This window comes from Accipiter gentilis, chromosome 18 (genome assembly GCF_929443795.1).
Source record: "Accipiter gentilis chromosome 18, bAccGen1.1, whole genome shotgun sequence".
NCBI lineage: Eukaryota > Metazoa > Chordata > Aves > Accipitriformes > Accipitridae > Astur > Astur gentilis.
In genome coordinates this window covers 9,085,427-9,102,232 of record NC_064897.1, presented here as the reverse complement: position 1 = coordinate 9,102,232, position 16,806 = coordinate 9,085,427, and the positions used below count along the sequence as shown (strand labels likewise).

At 39.9% G+C, this 16,806-nt stretch overlaps 1 protein-coding gene across 2 annotated transcripts in view; it reads left to right on the top strand.

Moving 5' to 3' along the window:
* PRMT8 (protein arginine methyltransferase 8) overlaps positions 1-16,806 on the top strand; it is a 65,319-nt gene that overhangs the window by 27,472 nt on the left and 21,041 nt on the right. For both annotated transcript variants that reach the window (XM_049822164.1, XM_049822165.1), the window contains 3 exons: positions 5,358-5,543; positions 7,691-7,846; positions 13,846-13,909. In XM_049822164.1, the coding sequence (XP_049678121.1) occupies positions 5,358-5,543; positions 7,691-7,846; positions 13,846-13,909 (406 nt within the window). The remainder of the gene's footprint in view (positions 1-5,357; positions 5,544-7,690; positions 7,847-13,845; positions 13,910-16,806) is intronic.

The following is a 16,806-nucleotide window of genomic DNA, read 5'->3' as shown; positions in this document are numbered from 1 at the left end:
TCATATTTCCTTCTGTTCTATGCTGAACTAGGACTGTTCATGCCCTGTACTGAACCTTCTACTCTACACACATTGCAAAATCTCCACCTTTATAAAAAGGAACACAACTTCAGTTAAATGTCAACATCTGTAACTACAATTTGTCGCTTGATTTTCACTCCTGTACCCAAGCTGCACTGTAATGTGCAGTAAGCAGTCAAGAGGGCAGGCTGGACGAAGAGCATTTTTATTACCTGCACTGGCACACAGAATGGTCTAGAACTGCTCAGACTTTTGTCACTCCCATCCATACATTCAGTCATCTCATTTCCTATCATCTCAGTCCAATTCTGTTACACAGAGCTTCAAAAGCTTTTCATTCCAGAGTCTCATGTCCTTGTATTCTTCACATAGTTTGCATTCTTTAATATCATGAAAACAGGTTTGGTTCCTATTGTGTGTACAAATCTATAACCCCAAATCTATAACTCACCCCATAATCTACACTAGGCTCAGGTTTATAAGCTTATCGTGCCATTGCCACCTGTGTCTCCTGCATAGTACAAATATAATTGTCCATGTCTTACTATCATAGAATAATATGGGTGGAAGGGACCTCCGAAGGTCATCTAGTCCAGCATCCTGCTCAGATAAAAGATAACTTTAAAGCTAGATCAGGCTGCTAAGGACCTTCTCCAGCTGAGTTTTGCAGTCTACAAGGTTGGAGACCCCACAGACCCTCTAAGCATTTATTTCAGTGCTTAACGTCTATTAGGGAGAAGAATTATTCCCTTATACCCAACTGGAAATTTGTTTGCTTAATTTGTGACCTGTCACTAAGAAGGTTCTGGCTCTTCCCCATCATAGTCCCCATTAAGAATCTTGACAGTATATAGTACCCTGGGTCAGATCCACAAAAATATCACAGTTCCTATCTTGTATTTACATGTAGATATCTAAATTCCTTTTTAGCTTTCAAACAAGTAACAGATTTGCAAACCTTTGTGATCTTTGCATTCCTTCTTGCTACTTGGTGTTACTTCTGCTGCAGCCTCAATAGGCCAACCATGTCTTTATCATATTGAAGACCTGCTTTCATCTTTCACTGACTTTTTGAGGATTTGGACACTTAGTGTATAATCAAGTTCCCTGTATGAGTGCTCAGTCTCAGTTGTTTTGGTCAGAGGCTTTATTCTAAAGCAAACAATAGAGCCTCAGGTCTCAGAACATGGCTCAGTGTTTTCACAATATTTTTACTATCACCATTACCTTAGGGATAACATGTAGCAATTGTAACGTATTCTAAGCTATACTTGTCTGTAAAGGACAATGAATTTCCTGCTGATAATATATGGACAGGTTTGTCTATGACGGGTTGATCTGGCATTGCACATATTCCATGTAGGAAGTTCAGAGTAGTGCTTGACTTTGAAGTGGCTGAAAAAGGAGTAGCTTCAAAGCAAGCAGTTTTAAGAATCAGTTCTCTCTCCCAATTTTTTTACAGTCTGGCTGGCTAGATTTGCAGTTTTAGAGTTTAGAGAGATTTGCAGTTGCATTGAACTCATAGTTATCTGGAATTTAAAATAAACCAAACCCAATTTTTATCAAGCAGAAAGTAGATTTATAGCTCCTGAGGAACTGGCTATTTCATCCTGATTTTGGGAAATATCACAACATAAAGCCTCCACTAACAAAAACAAAATCTACAATGAAAGGCAAACATTCTTTACTGGTCTTTGAAGGCCATGCTTCCTGAAAACTTGTACCTAATGCAGACTTTTTACTCTACACACCTCAGCTTTTGTCACAAAACTCCTAAGAAATGAGTTGTGCCTATTTCACCATCTTGCCTCTCTGTAGGCAGATGGATATATCTAAAAGGCTCAAATTTTCAAAATAGCCTATGATTTTTGAATACCCATTTCTCTTTTGTATTATGGGAATTGTGCATCCAGATAGCTTCGTAAGTCCATGTTGACTTAGGTCCAGTTTTCAAGAAAGAAGAGTTTCGACAGTTTCCATTGATGTACATGGGCAACTCCACATATCTGAAAGTCATATCCATCACTGAAGTGCCTATATGTGTTTTAGAAACCTATGTCAAGATGTTCAGAGGTAAGTTTTTGAGGAATGAGTAAGAGTTATGAAACTTGCCTTTTGTAAGATTTCAAAGCTTTTAAAAAAGTGGTCCTGTGCTAATACCCTTGATGCATCTGTAATCTACCAACCTTGTCCACAAAGAAAGAGGAAAAAAACTGTATTTAATTTTTAAAAGTAGGAAAATATTTCCCTAGTTTTCTTTAAGCATTGAAATGGTACAGAGCAGCAGGACCTAAGTACCATAGCAATGGTAGAAAAAGATTACTTCTCACATCCTTCAGACCTTCCAAGTATATCTTCAGTAGCAAATGTGAGATGGAAAAATAGAGGGCTGCATGTTTGGCACAGTGATGAATGGATTCTGAGGTAGCTGCTTGCATTCTTTCAGACCTCATCTGCATTAGCAGCAGCCAGTGTTCTGCAACAGTGTGCAGCTGGCTGAAATATGTATTTGTAATAAACATGGTTTATTCAGATAGAATTTGTTAGATTTTTTTCATTGATGTGAGGTTTACACCCAGCCCAGATGTTTTCCCTTTTCAGGAGTTACTCAAAAGATGAGTTGTTTCTGACAGGTAGGGTATATATGTGCTGAGCTTGTAAATCACATCAAGGGTTCTCTTCAGTTCTGGAAAGAATACAGGAAGCTGTCTTTCCTTGATAGCTTTTCTCTTGGAGGCATGTTTTCTCCTAAAGCAGTTATACCATACGCCTAAAAGCTTAGTTGTTTCTAGTTTCACAAGCACAGAACAGTACACCTGAAGACTTTATTGTTTCTGATAGAAATAATAGCTTTCATTACATTTCTTTATTTTATAATTGTCCACTGTGTTTATATGCTTTCCCCAGGTATTTGTTGTCACAGGACAGGAGTTACTCTTGACTGCAATTGTTCAGTGTCTATAGCAAATCTATGATAGAGGTATTTCCTGAGCCCCACTCACAAAATTATTCTTGTGATTGTGACTTTGCCTTGGAGTTTCAGAATTACAGTGCTACACACAGAAATTATAGTAGTGGCTATTACAGATGCTGCAAAACAAATTGCATCATTTTAATTTTTGTGTAAATATGCCTAAACCAGAAATGAAGCAGCTGATTTAAGGTCCCTGTGACAGAGTGCTGCTGGCTGAGAAGATCACCACCCCTATCCAGTTTTCTGCTACCCCTTCTGCATGAGGCTATACCTATAGCACAGGATGGACAGTGCATGACCTAATGGTGTTCACAGCCTAACATTGTCACACAACCACCATCAACACATTTTACCACAGGCTGCTTGGCTACAAGCTAAGACAGCTGAGAAGCAGACCTAATAGGCTTCTACTTCTTCTGCTACATGGGATATGTACTCTCTGGCAGAGATGTAGGTGGACGGTTGAGAGCAGTAAGTCTTCAGGTACTTTAAATAAACCTGAAAAGTACTGTGAGACAAAGGTCTAATACTGCTTCAGCAGCTTAATAAAAGTTATCTTGCCACTCCTTGGCTGTAGCAGAATTCAGCTGTCTCGCAGACTATGAGATAACAATGTTAATTCCTTTACAGCAAACAAAATCATTCAGACAGCTTTCCTAGGCTGAGTTGCTGAGTTTAGTTTTGTTCCGTATCTTTAGTCAGTATAAGCCTTGTTCTCATAACCCTGTCTAGACAAATTTATGCAGCCAGGAGCAGAACTGATACTTCCTGAGACCCAGACAGAATATCAGGATTAAATTTGGAAGAGTTGAATATTACAAGCAACACCTTGACAGAATGAGCTGTCAGGGTGTTGCTTGCAATGAACAGGCAATGAAATAGTCTCTTAAATAACTGCAAATGGACATTTTAAAACTAGACAGGACAGAAATACAAATATCAATTGGGAACAATTGTATTCTGTGTGGGAGGTGAACTGGGTGAGGTGATAAAGTCAGAAACGTCAGAAATAGAAAAGACATATAAATAAAGCATTTCTGGATCTTTGGGGATGAAAGGTGTTACAGGAACATAAAACACTAGTATTCATTTTTCACAGATGGACCAAAGAAACCATCAAAAGATGACACATTTAAATCTTCAAATGAGGAATAGAAAAAAATGTGGTGGGTTTTTTTTTTGTAGTAAAGTAAACTGAGCTAGGTTAATTGATGCTATTCAGAGAGAATACAGGGGATTGATGTCTCGCAGTATCAAGCTACAGAAGACAGAGTGAACTTTATGAAAGTAACTAGGAGAGGCTCAGGCAAATCTGGTCCCCACTGGGAAACTACTAAATCTGAAAATTAAAAAAAAGTGCAAGAGGAGGTGACACATTTTAAGTAGGATTGACCTTCCTAATATATGAAGTTGTTGACCCATAATTTGCAGGTAACTTAGTGCATATGTGAAGTTGTAGCATCTTGCTCAGTCTTTCTCAGTTTTCAGCATTTTGCTTCGTGTTAAGGATGAAAGTTGTAGATGCACTTATGGGCCAGACCATGGTTTGTGTCTCATGTTTGGAAATATTCTGGCTTCTGTCTTAGATCCTACAGGTGTCAAATCTGAGTCAAGGGGGTGTAAAAATTCTGGCTCTATTAAAAATTTGGTGTTGCAGATGCAATACGCAAGGCAAAATTAAGTGCAGTGGGCCAGGGGGTGTTGGTAACCCATAACTCCTGCATCTCCCAACAACAGGGAACTAAATTAAGGGATCACATATCCCACACAGCTCCCTACAGTGCTTTCTGGACATGCTGAGAGACTTTCAGATAGTGTCAGGGACTTTCAGATATTGTGAGCATTCTCAGACCTACCTTATCAAGACAGCCAGATACATTACCTGACAATTAAGTATCGATTGTGAATCCTGTCCTTCTTGTTGGCAACACTGTGTTCAAAATCCTTTGATTATGAGCTCTTCTTTGCAGGGGAACTATTTATTTATTACAACTTACCTCTCACAAAGCTGTGACAGTTTGACAGAAAAAGACACTAAAGGAGAAAACCTAGCTCTTAACTGCCTTGTGTCAATGTTTGGAGTCAGCCACTTCAGCCAACACCAATAATTTGCCATTACTTTACACTGACGTAGGTATCTGCAGAGGAACATTAAGGAAAAAGCCATTAAGGAAATTTTCCAAAACAGAGCAAATAAGTTAAAGAGTCAGGGACAGATGGCAGCCTAAATTTCACTTATGATACCCAAGATGTCTTTGGTCTTACTATCTCCTAGCTAGTAATAATAATATCACTATGCTAGACATAGAGAGAAATGTTTTCTTTTAATGATGCCTCTTAACAATATTCCATGTTCTCCTAGGTTTGTCCCATCCCATCCCAGCCTCCTCAGCCTACTGTTGTTCCAAAGCCAGTTCAATCTGTCATACATGTCCCATTGCAACCAAGCTGCCCAGGCCGAGGCAAGATGGCAAAGCTCATCAATCCAGAAGAGATGACATCCAGGGATTATTATTTTGATTCCTATGCTCACTTTGGAATTCATGAGGTAATATTTATTTTTATTTCAGCAATTAATAATAATCAACATCATCTTTTCTTTGATTTATTAGTTATTTATCCCCCTCCCACTTGCTCATTATTATATTCCTCTGCCTTTTCTCAGAAGATTGTATAATCTGGTTATGTGCCAAAGATATCACCCACTTCTCTAGAGACCTGTACTCAAAACCTTTGTCCCACTTAGATCCTTACGTAAGAATTCTCCACAGAGCTTATATTAGCTATTTGTACAGTGGTGATCTTCATGAGCACATCAGTTTAGTGCATTTATGAAGGTTGCAAACTAACCCAACCACACATGGAAACTACCTCATTGCTAAGTTAGGTCTTTTATTCTATTGCATATTTGAGCACAGATGCCAGCAGAACAGCTACTCAACTGACATGAGAAGCCAAGTAATTTCTTGACTCCTCACATGTTACTTGAATGCACAGGCTGCATTAATGGGAACATATAGCCCAATAGCCTCCAGTAAATACACTCCTGTAAAGAATTCAAAATACACAGTGGACCATATTTACCATCAAAAAGTTGACTGTAGACCAATTCTAAAGAAGACACCAATATCTTACATTTACATCCCCCAAAAGGATGGGATCTTAAAGACTAGGATGCAAAAAGGCCAACAATGTGATATCAGTGGCACTTCTCACAAACCACATCACAAACAGTATCTATTTCCATTACTCTAGTAATTGTTTGTGGGGCGTACACATAAACAGATGATTTCTATCTGCCAATTACATCTTGCTAGTGTCTTCAATCCAAGAATGGAAGAAGATAAACAATTGAGTGGGAAGGAGACCTAAGAGAAATATTGAAGTCACATCAGAGACATCAATTCAGATTGAGCTCCTGATGGAAGGATGCAGCTCTGTAGGTCTCAGAGAGTTCAGGGAGTACCTGGGGCCTCTTGCTGAGGCTGGAAAGTGGGAGGTTGCCTCCCTGCCTGCAGGAGGTGTGCACTAGTAGAGGATCTGTGTCAACAAGTAAAGGAGCTGCTAGAGGAGATTGGCAGACTTTGCAGCATCAGGGACATGAGGAAGAGACTGACTGCATCTTCTCCAAGATCCTGAAGGTACAAGAGCCTAAATCCCCAACTGTACTGAAAGGAGGGGCAGTCAGAGTCTCTACTTACCAGGTTTGGAAGTAGAGACTCCTCTGATGGTGAAGGCTGGAAACTTGTGACTTCTGCCAACTGGAGGAAGGCTTCTGATCCACCTGCAGATCTCTAGCTGCAGAATAGGTTCAGTGCTTTCATTGTAGATGAAGGGCAGGAAGTTCTGTCCAATGAAGCATCAGAACCAATTGGCCCTGAGCCACACAGAAGCACTGGGAGGAAGCAACAAGTGATAGTGGTGGAAGGCTCTCTCCTACAGGGGACAGAGGCCCCCATCTGCTGACCTGACCTGCTGTCTAAGCATTTAGACCTGGGACATTGTGGAGACGCTGCTGACATTTGTCCAGCCCTTAGACCAGCCTTGGATTACTACTGTTGCTCTTCCACATGAGCACCAATATGAGACCTGGAGCATATCAAGTGTGACTACACAGCTCTTAGGATGATGATCAACAGCAAGGTGTGCCAGGTGGTTTTTTTGCATCAGTTCTAACAGTGCAAATAAGGAATTGAGGAGAAGTGCTCCTGCAGGTCCACAACTGGTTGTGCAGTTGGTGTCAATGACAAGGTTTCAGCTTTTATGTCTACGGGACACTCTTTGAGGATTGAGGTCTGCTAGAAAGAGATGGAATCCACCTGCCAAACCAGGCCAAAAAGGTTCTAGGTTGTGCATGATTTAGGAGAAAGTGAAACCTTGAATTTTTGTATGGCTTCTATCTATGCCCAAAGCAGTGCTGTGGTTAGATTACATTCTGGTTGTCAATTGTAACAGCGAAGTAATATTTAGAAAAATAAAATTGCGCAAAGGACGTCATGCTTTTTCTTAATAATTCAATTCTAAGTAGCTAGCATTTTACATTTGCTTTGATGTGTGCTCCCCAAAGTACTTGAAAAACTCTTCAGGTTGTGTGTTAATAATGCTTAAATTAGAATAAGGGAATGCATTCAGCAGGAGTGTTGAATGCATATAGGCACTTCAAATAATAACACAATGGGTTTTTTTTCATCACAGGAAATGTTAAAGGATGAAGTGCGCACATTAACCTATAGAAACTCAATGTATCACAATAAACATGTTTTTAAAGATAAGATTGTCCTTGATGTTGGAAGTGGCACAGGAATCCTCTCCATGTTTGCTGCAAAGGCAGGAGCCAAGAAGGTATATGGGGTAAGAAGACTTTCTCTCATATTTTGAGTTTGTGCATTTTCATAGAATCCTAGAATGGTTTGGGTTGGAAGGTACCTTTAAAGACCATCTAGTTCCACCCCCCCTGCCATGGGCAGGGACACCTTCCACTAGACCAGGTTGCTCAAAGCCGCAGCCAACCTGGCCTTGAACGCTTCCAGGGATGGGGCATCCACAGCTTCTCTGGGCAACCTGTGCCAGTGTCTCACCACCCTCATCATAAAAAAATTCTTCCTTATATCCAATCTAAATCTACCCTCTTTCAGTTTCAATCCATTACCCCTTGTCCTATCACTACATGCCTAAGAATTTGGCTTGGTGATTTACCTTTTCTTACTTGTCTTGGTTTGAAATTCTTCTCTCCAAGCTCTTGCATGACTTGATTTACAGTGACTTCAGTGGAGTTGTGTTGCTTTCTATGACTTGCAGTAGTGTGCCTTTTCCAAATCAAGATATAATGTCTTTCCTTGTGTGGAATCTTTGGTGATCTGATACTTATTCACATTTCTTCTTGGTTGCAAAATAATGTTAAAGGGACTCACTCCTACTCAGAGGGGACAAAGGAACTATCTTGCTTTTTTAAATTCTTATGTTCTGCAACTTTGTAGTCTTGGAAACAAATTTCTTTAATACACTTTTCCCTGTACATTACAACTCAGTGAGTCATGCAAGAAAGCACGTGCCTGTTTTCTGTGCCAATAATGCTTTTCAGAGGCGGAAAGGAGTGATTACCTTAAATACATTGAGCTTTAGGAGCATGAATGTGCAGTTCTCTGCAGAGAAGTCATTAGAGAGAGCATAGGTTTGCTTCCTAAGTATATTCAAAGTTATTTGTACTGACTCTAAAATGATAAGTACATTTTCTTTTTGCTTTGGACTTCTGTTTGCCCTGCAGACACAACACAACATAGAAAAGGGGAACTAGATTCTATTTCTCTGTGTACTTCTTTGACAAACTTGTTTACTAAAACTTAGTTGGCTATATCTGTGCATTTGAAGACACCGATGTCACTGAGTATCTAAACTGTGGGTCTTTATTACTGGTAATGATACATGAAATGCAAGGACTCCCATTCAATTCTCAGGCTTATATTTTCAAAATCCAGTGTTAATTCTGAGTGCCTCACCTGAGTATCAGACTAGTGCATGGAAGTATAGATAGCTGAAATCAGAAGGTGCTGGCAAAAGTTTTGGAGTTTAAGCATGAGACTTAATATACAGAATTGTCAGCTAGAATGTTATTGCTTGTAAACTGAGCACAGAATTTATTATCTCAAAGCCTCAGGGAGAAAAAACCTGTAGCCTTCTCTGATGCAGGAATGCAGGTCTCACACAAGGATGTTGCAGTGCTGTAAAAGTATAAGCATATACAAAATGAAGATGCTGTGCTCCCACCTTCCTATCTCCCAGATCCCTGGCCATATGGTCTTCCTCCCTCCGTTGTGCTGGCACTGGTGCTTATCTGATTCCACAGTCAGCCAGCTCACTGGCAGAAAATTCACCCAGTAAAAGAAAAGTAAATACTTTTCCACAGGTTGTTGGTTTTAGAGGGCTTTTTTGCTCTGGATTACTTTACAGTTCAGACTGTACTTCAGGCATTTATAAAACTCAGTGGCACACCAGTGTCAGCTCACCCATGGACTTTTCAGCACTGAAGCTGGGGGTTGTGCTATCTGGGAAACTTAGCTCTCAAAGGAATTCATTTAAGGTGTGAAACTCCTCTGCTATAGTCTTAAGAGTTTCAACCTTCTTGTCACGTGAGCTACCTCACCATGAACCCTGTCACACAGCAAGCTGCAGACTTGTATTTGTGTTGGAAAAGCAGATATTGCAGAGATCTGGCAGTGGCAATCTTACAGTCAAATTCAGACTTTACGGTCCTATTGGCAAAGAGTGCCAACTGAAACTGTGAGTGTTCCTTTTAAAAAAGCAAACATTTGTCATGAGTTATTACATAGAGCTGAGATGTTCCAGTTTCTTCTCTACAGTTAGAAGTGATTTTTCAAATAGCATGATGTGCGAACTGTTGACAAATGCAGAGTGTTGGTTTCCTGACTATAGTGCCACTGAAATCACTCTCGTCTTTCTCACTATTTCCCTTCTTCAGGTTCAAATTCATCCACTACCCTGTCTGGTTCTTTTATCCCCTCTTACTCGCTGTTGGAACTACCTCAGTCAACTGCTAGAACCATCTCTGGGTCTTCAAGAGGCATAAATCATAGAATCACTGACTCATAGAAAGATTTAGTTTAGAAGACCTCTGGAAGTATCTAATCCAACCTCCTGCTCAAAGCAGACTTAAGTTTAAAGCTATATCAGGTTGCCGAAGGGCTTGTCCAGTCCAGTTTGGAAAATCTCCAAGGATGGAGACTCTAAATCCTCTCTCAGCACCTATTCCAGTGCTACAATCAGCAGGAATTTTCCTTGCTGCAGCTCATGATTACTGACTTCCATCCTGGCACCGTGCACTTCAGAGAAGAGTGTGACTGTTTTGTCTGAAAGCGCTTTTTAGATAGTTGAAGATAGCTATTGGATTGGGAGGATCTCTTCTTCAAGCTGAACAGAACCAGCTCCCTCAGTTTTTCTTCTTCTTTCTTCATGTGCTCTGACCCCTAACCATTGTGGGAGGATAACAGGAGATCGTGCAATGATGTTCATCTAACTGGGGAGCTGTTGTAAGACATGTAGAGACAGGATTGACGTCTGGCTGTTGGTGCTTGGGAGGGGTGAGGGAGGGAGAGAAAAACACATTCAATTATCCCTTGAAACCTTGGTTTATCTGCTGCATTTTGTCATACAAAATTCAGGACAGTCACTGCAGTAGAACCATCTGAATTCTATGGTATTTTCAGACAAATGCGACAGTGTAGGTAAGAAGGAGTTAAACAGACAGATAAAATGAAAGCACATGTCAGATGTTAGCTGATTTGGATAAAAAGGTGATGATGAGGACACAGCCCAGGGGAAAAGGAAATCTGGGAATGTGGTGACTGTTTCAGAAAAAGACCCTAGTAAGAGAGGAGACATTTGCAGCATTAGATTGAAGACTGAGAGGTAAAATGAAAGTAGAGATGAATATACACACAGAACTAGAGAGAGGTGAAGAAACTCAAGGGTCCCTCAAGGGGTCCATACTGGGACAACTAGTATTTAGTATCTTAATTAATGACATAGATAGTGGGATTGAGTTCACCTTCAGGAAGTTTGCAGATGACACAAAGCTGAGTGGTGCAGTTGATATACTTGAGGGAAAGAATGCCATCCAGAAGGACCTTGACAAGCTTGAGAAGTGGACCACTTCATGAACCTCATGAAGTTCAACAAGGCCAAATGCAAGGTCCTTCACTTGAATCAGGGCAATCTCCAATGTCAGTACAGACTGGGTGATGAATTGATTGAGAGCAGCCCGGCAGAGAAGGATTTGGGGATACTGGTTGATGGAAAATTGGATGTGAGCCAGCAATGCATGCTTACAGGTCAGAAAGCCAATTGTATCCCGAGCTGCGTAAGAAGAATGGCCAGCAGGTTGAGAAAGGTGATACTCTCCCTCTACTCTGCTCTTCTGAGACCCCACCTGGAGCACTGCATCCAGCTCTGGGTCCCCAGCACAAAAAAGACATGGACCTGTTGGAGCGGGTCCAGAGGAGGGCCACAAAAATGGCCAGAGGACTGGAACACCTCTCCTATGAAGACAGGCTGAGAGACTTGGGGTTGTTCAGCCTGGAGAGGAGAAAGCTCCATTATTGCAGCCTTTCAATATATAAAGGGTGGAGAAAGACTTTTAACCAGGGCCGATAGTGATAGGACAAGGGACAATGGTTTTAAACTGAAAGAGGGTAGATTTAGACTGGGTGTGAGCAAGAAATTTTTTATCATGAGGGTAGTGAGACACTGGCACAGGTTGGTGTGTGAGAAGCTGTGAATGCCCCATCCCTGGAAGTGTTCAAGGCCAGGTTGGATGGGGCTTGGAGCAACCTGGTCTACTGGAAGGTGTCCTGGCCCATGGCAGGGGGGTTGGACTAGTTGATCTTTAAAGGTCCCTTCCAACCCAAACCATTCTGTGATTGTAAACAGAGGTACAGACATATTGGAACACACAGTTTTTTTAAAATCCAAATGCTTTGTAAAATTGAACAGATTTGAGCAGATCACTGACTTGAAAGAGAACTTGGGAAAAAACTGACAAGACTGATTTTTTTTCCTATTTCTTCCCCTACAGAATTAAGTATTTTCTTTTTCTGAAATGAGTTGCTTTTTAAAATAAAATCGTACCACACTATGGAGTCCAAGTCAAAATAGAGACAAACAGCTTTAGCCCCCCTAAAGCAAGTTTATTTTCTGAAATATATATTCCTTCCTGGAACATCTGAGTGGTTTTTTTTTTATTATTTTGCTTTTTTGAGAATGGAGCTGATTTTTGGAAACTTGTAGTCATTCATGGAATAGAACTTTTTATTTCTTTGCATCTTTTTCTTTAGAAAGGTGGGAAAGCCACTTCCAAACACCTACATGCCCATGCTTTATTTAAAAATCACCCAAAACAACCAGAAAGAATGAGCAATGGAATTGAAAATGCCAGGCAGATGTGAATATAGACAGGAAAACTGAGTATGTTATAATGGCTGTAAATATAGACAAGGCATATAGTCTACACAGCTTACAGTAAGGGAAGAAGCAGCTGGATGGAGAAAAAGGACGGAGGTCTCCCCCAGGGATTTCTTCCCTGGACTCTCTGAACTGGCACTCTGATGTTCCTTTCTACACGCCAGTTTTGGTTTATGTTCAGGGCATTTAGTCAGATATCTTGAGGAGCGGTTTACATCCACAGGCAAGCTAAGTAGAATTAAGGCTCACGTTCCCATGGGGACAGGGATTGATATTATGACTGCTATTATGCCTAGCTGTTTCATGGGCTATATAAAAAGAATAAGGGATTTGAGTGTCCTTCCATCCGCTATCCTGCCATCTGCTAGAGCCATCACAGAGGTCAAGCACAGTTTGGCTTTTAGAGATTAAATGAAATTCACTGGACGTATTAACCACCTCATTAGAGATAATATAATTCTATTTGACATTCCAATAGGGGAGTTAGAGAGACAAAGATTATACAAAGAATTACTGGCAGTTTACTGTCAAATTTGAAGAGGTAAATTAGGAACTGATTTGGTGACTACCAGCAATTTTGGCCCTCATGATTTTAAAAGGGCACAAGAACCAGAGGGATTCATGGAATGCAGTATTTCTCTAAAAGATAGAAAAGGTCATTGCAAACATGGGCTTTTATGCTAGAACACAGATTTTAACAAATTTAAGGGCAAATCTAAAACTAGAAGGTACTTTGTAATTCCTTTCTTAGTAAAAGCACAGAACTGGTCGTAGGAAAAGACATTCAGATCTGGATGTTTTTGTAAATACAATAATTTCAGTCATCTCTTATGTGTAAAATGTCTGTATTCTTTTTTGATAGCATGCATTGCCAAAGATGATAGATTTTTCACGGAGAAAAGCAATTGTGTCTTGACATAGAGCAGTATTGGCAGAGTTTGAATTTTAACCTTATTCACAAAGTTTGAATATATTTCGTTTTAAAAAACGTGAGGAAATGTAGCACCATGCTGATTCATTCCCTTCAGCAGATTTTTTTCTGGGGGGAGGAGGCAATATTTGAAGTAGCAGGAATAAATTAAATAATATGATTAATAAATTATGTAATTTTGGAGTTAGGGTCCCTTTTTTCCACATTTCAACAATTTTAAAAACAGTCTTTTCTATATGAGCCAGTTGAACTCAAACACAGATGGCAGTTTAAATATTAAGATATCATTGATCATGATCCTGCCCACACAGGTTTGATTTACTCTTTATCAATGATTACATGCTCTGTAGAGTCTTTGCTGCCTTCAGTAGATTTTGTTTTTATTCATATAGCTGAGATCTCTAACACATAATTAGTCTTCCTCTTGCTTTTCTTTTTTTCCTAGATTGAATGCTCAAGTATATCTGACTACTCAGAAAAAATTATCAAGGCCAACCACTTGGACAACAGTAAGGCATATATAAAAATATTTTCTTCAGGAGACAGAGAAGATAACTGTTTCACTTTTTCTGATTAATTTATGTTGTGTGGTTTATATGTAAATGGTAGTTTTACTTATTTTACTTATGTAAATACAAAACTAAACACCTCATTCTAGGCACTACAATTCCTCATGGGAGACGTTACTTCTACATTTACTTCTAGGCTTACAGACAACTGAAGCAAATAGGACTCATCAGCAGGCAGTTTGATTTAGCAAAGCAGACAGAAGGCCCCATATTAGAGCTGAACTTTTCAAATTAATTCTGCCATTTGAATTCCACCTTATGTCTTAAAATAGAATCGACACACACACACTTACATTCAAATTGAAATAAGGTTCAAAGCAAAAAGTATTCCATATCAATACAGATTTTTCACTAAGAGTTTCTTCTGATTTCCAACTTAAAAAAAAATAATTAAAAAACGTATTGAAACACACACAAATGAAATTGTTCAATTCTCAGAATAAGAGTATCATAGAAAACTTCTTCTTGAAAACTGTTGACATTTCCAGGGATATGGAAACATTTCAGTTAAAAATAAAATACTAAAAATACCCCCAACCTACTGAAAACTCTTAAAAAATAATCATCTCCAACAAGCTCTATTTCATGTCTTCACTCCTTCTCCAAATCACTGCACACAAGATAGCTTCATAACAACCTAAAAAATAAGGGATTTTTTTTTAAACTGAGGCTGTGAGACAGTTCTTGTTTAAACTGGCTAGACTTTGTCATTTGCCCCCACTTTTAGCTGTGTCTGCACTGGTGCTATGCTAGCACATGGCGCAGGAATAGACTTCTGGTTTAGATCTGCTCTAATTTTTATTGCTGTCACTGGCAGCTTCTGACTTACACTGAGCTGTTTGGGAGGAGAATTTTTTGTACAGTATGCGTATTCAAGTGGTGTGGTGTGGTGGGAAAGAAACAGCAGTGACGCGGGCTATAAGAGGCCAGCCAGTGTATGCAACTTTTGGTTCAGAAAAAGAAGAAAGCAAAGGACCAGAAAATACTCTCCTCCCCAGTGGGGATAAAGCACTAAAACAATGAGGTGTTGACCTCAGCTTGGTTATGCTGCACCTTTGGTGCCGAGCCCATATATTCGCAGAACAGCCTTTCATCAAATAGGTAGGCAAACAGCGTACCACAAATCAATTCACGTTTGGATTTCCAGCAACAGGAATTGTGTGTGAAGGGACCATTGTCAGAATAAATAAGAAGGATCCGGCGTGCTCCAGAGGTTGCAGAAGGTATTTATCTCTGCTTCTTCCTCCTGTTTCTCCAAGGAGCAAGTCCTTGGAAAAAACAGTGGAGGAAGAAGCGGAGACCCCTCTCCTTTGGCAGGAGACCTGCCTGCACAGGTTCAGCAGCCTGTCCGACTGCAGCTTGGTCTCCAATAGAAACAAATTACGCAACTGAACCAACATTTACACTTACACACATTCTGCTGACCCACATTCACTTTTATTTTAATGCAACCAGGTACTGAGCCGAAGGATCTTGTTGCTCACGGAAATTTTTCTTTTTTTCCCCCTAATTGTTTAGAGAAATGCAGAGTCAGCAAAAGGGGCTGAACCAAGAGAAAACCCACTGTTTCCAGAACAGATACAATACAGCTGGGGACAGCACAATCTGTTCCCACATGATGCCTTATGAAGATGTTTCATCAAAGTGAAGGGAGGTGGGAGGAACTTGTGCTGCTGCTGCTGCTTACACTGTGACTGTTCTAGGTGTAAACAGAGGGCTTCAAAGTCTGCAGGTGTGTCACTGCCAGCTGTCAACAGTGCTAAAATTCACTCCAAAAGAATTGTGGCAGTGAAAGTTCTCGGGAGAAAAGAGAACTAAAGAGAACTCGTGGCTGGATCTGATAGACGTGAAGAGTCTTCAGTGTAACAACAGATGAACTATTGAGCTACTAACTGTGAAAGGAAGGAGATTAAAGAATGGGAAGGAGAAGAGAACTCTGCTCTTTTCCGATCAGGTTGCTCTTACCAGCTGATACTTGGTGTCACCAGTCTGAATCAGAGTGTTCCCAACTGCTTAGGGGGCCAGTCTGGATTAAAAGTTTGCTATGCAAATAAAGCGGCCACATCTAGTTAGAGCAATACTAGTACTGCATGTGTTTTGGAAGCACGAAACCTCGTTTTCCCTGGGCTGAGTTCTAAAAAATCACTCAAACCGCACTTCCACTCTTAAACAGCTAACCTAGTTGTAGCTAAATGAAAATCATCTTCCTCAAACTGAATGTTGACAACTTTCATCAATAAAAATTGTCATCAGTAAAACCTGCCATTTATTAAGAGTAATACAGTAATCTTATCAATTAGTAATGGAAAGTAAAATATTCCCTGCTCACTTTATTCCTGAATTTCAAGTGCATCAGTTACCTTGTCAAGGAAGAATCCGGAACCATGAGACTTTACCCACTGCAACCAACAATATAAATAGCAGACAAACCCAAGCTGAAAATTATTTCTCTAAAGAATTGGGACTACATTTGTAAATAGGAAATATACTTTTTAAAAAATGCAAGAACGATTGGTGAATTGTGTAGTGATCCTAAAACAAAATTATTTCTTACAACTGAACTAAACATGGACCAGCATCTAATTTTACTTTAAGCAAAATACCTGTTCTGGTATCAACCAGTTATATTAATTGATTGTTGATTTGCCTTTGCAGTGCACACTCAGTCTCCTGCAAGTAGTATACAGTATTGCCAGTAACTTAATGCGCTGTGTTGTAATAGTGTCCCTGAGGATCTGGTATTCTACCACATCAAACTTCTAGTAACCTTTTAATTTCCTTGAAACTATTTTGGTGACAAAATACCTGACAGCATTGTTTTCCAACAGTCAGTTTAG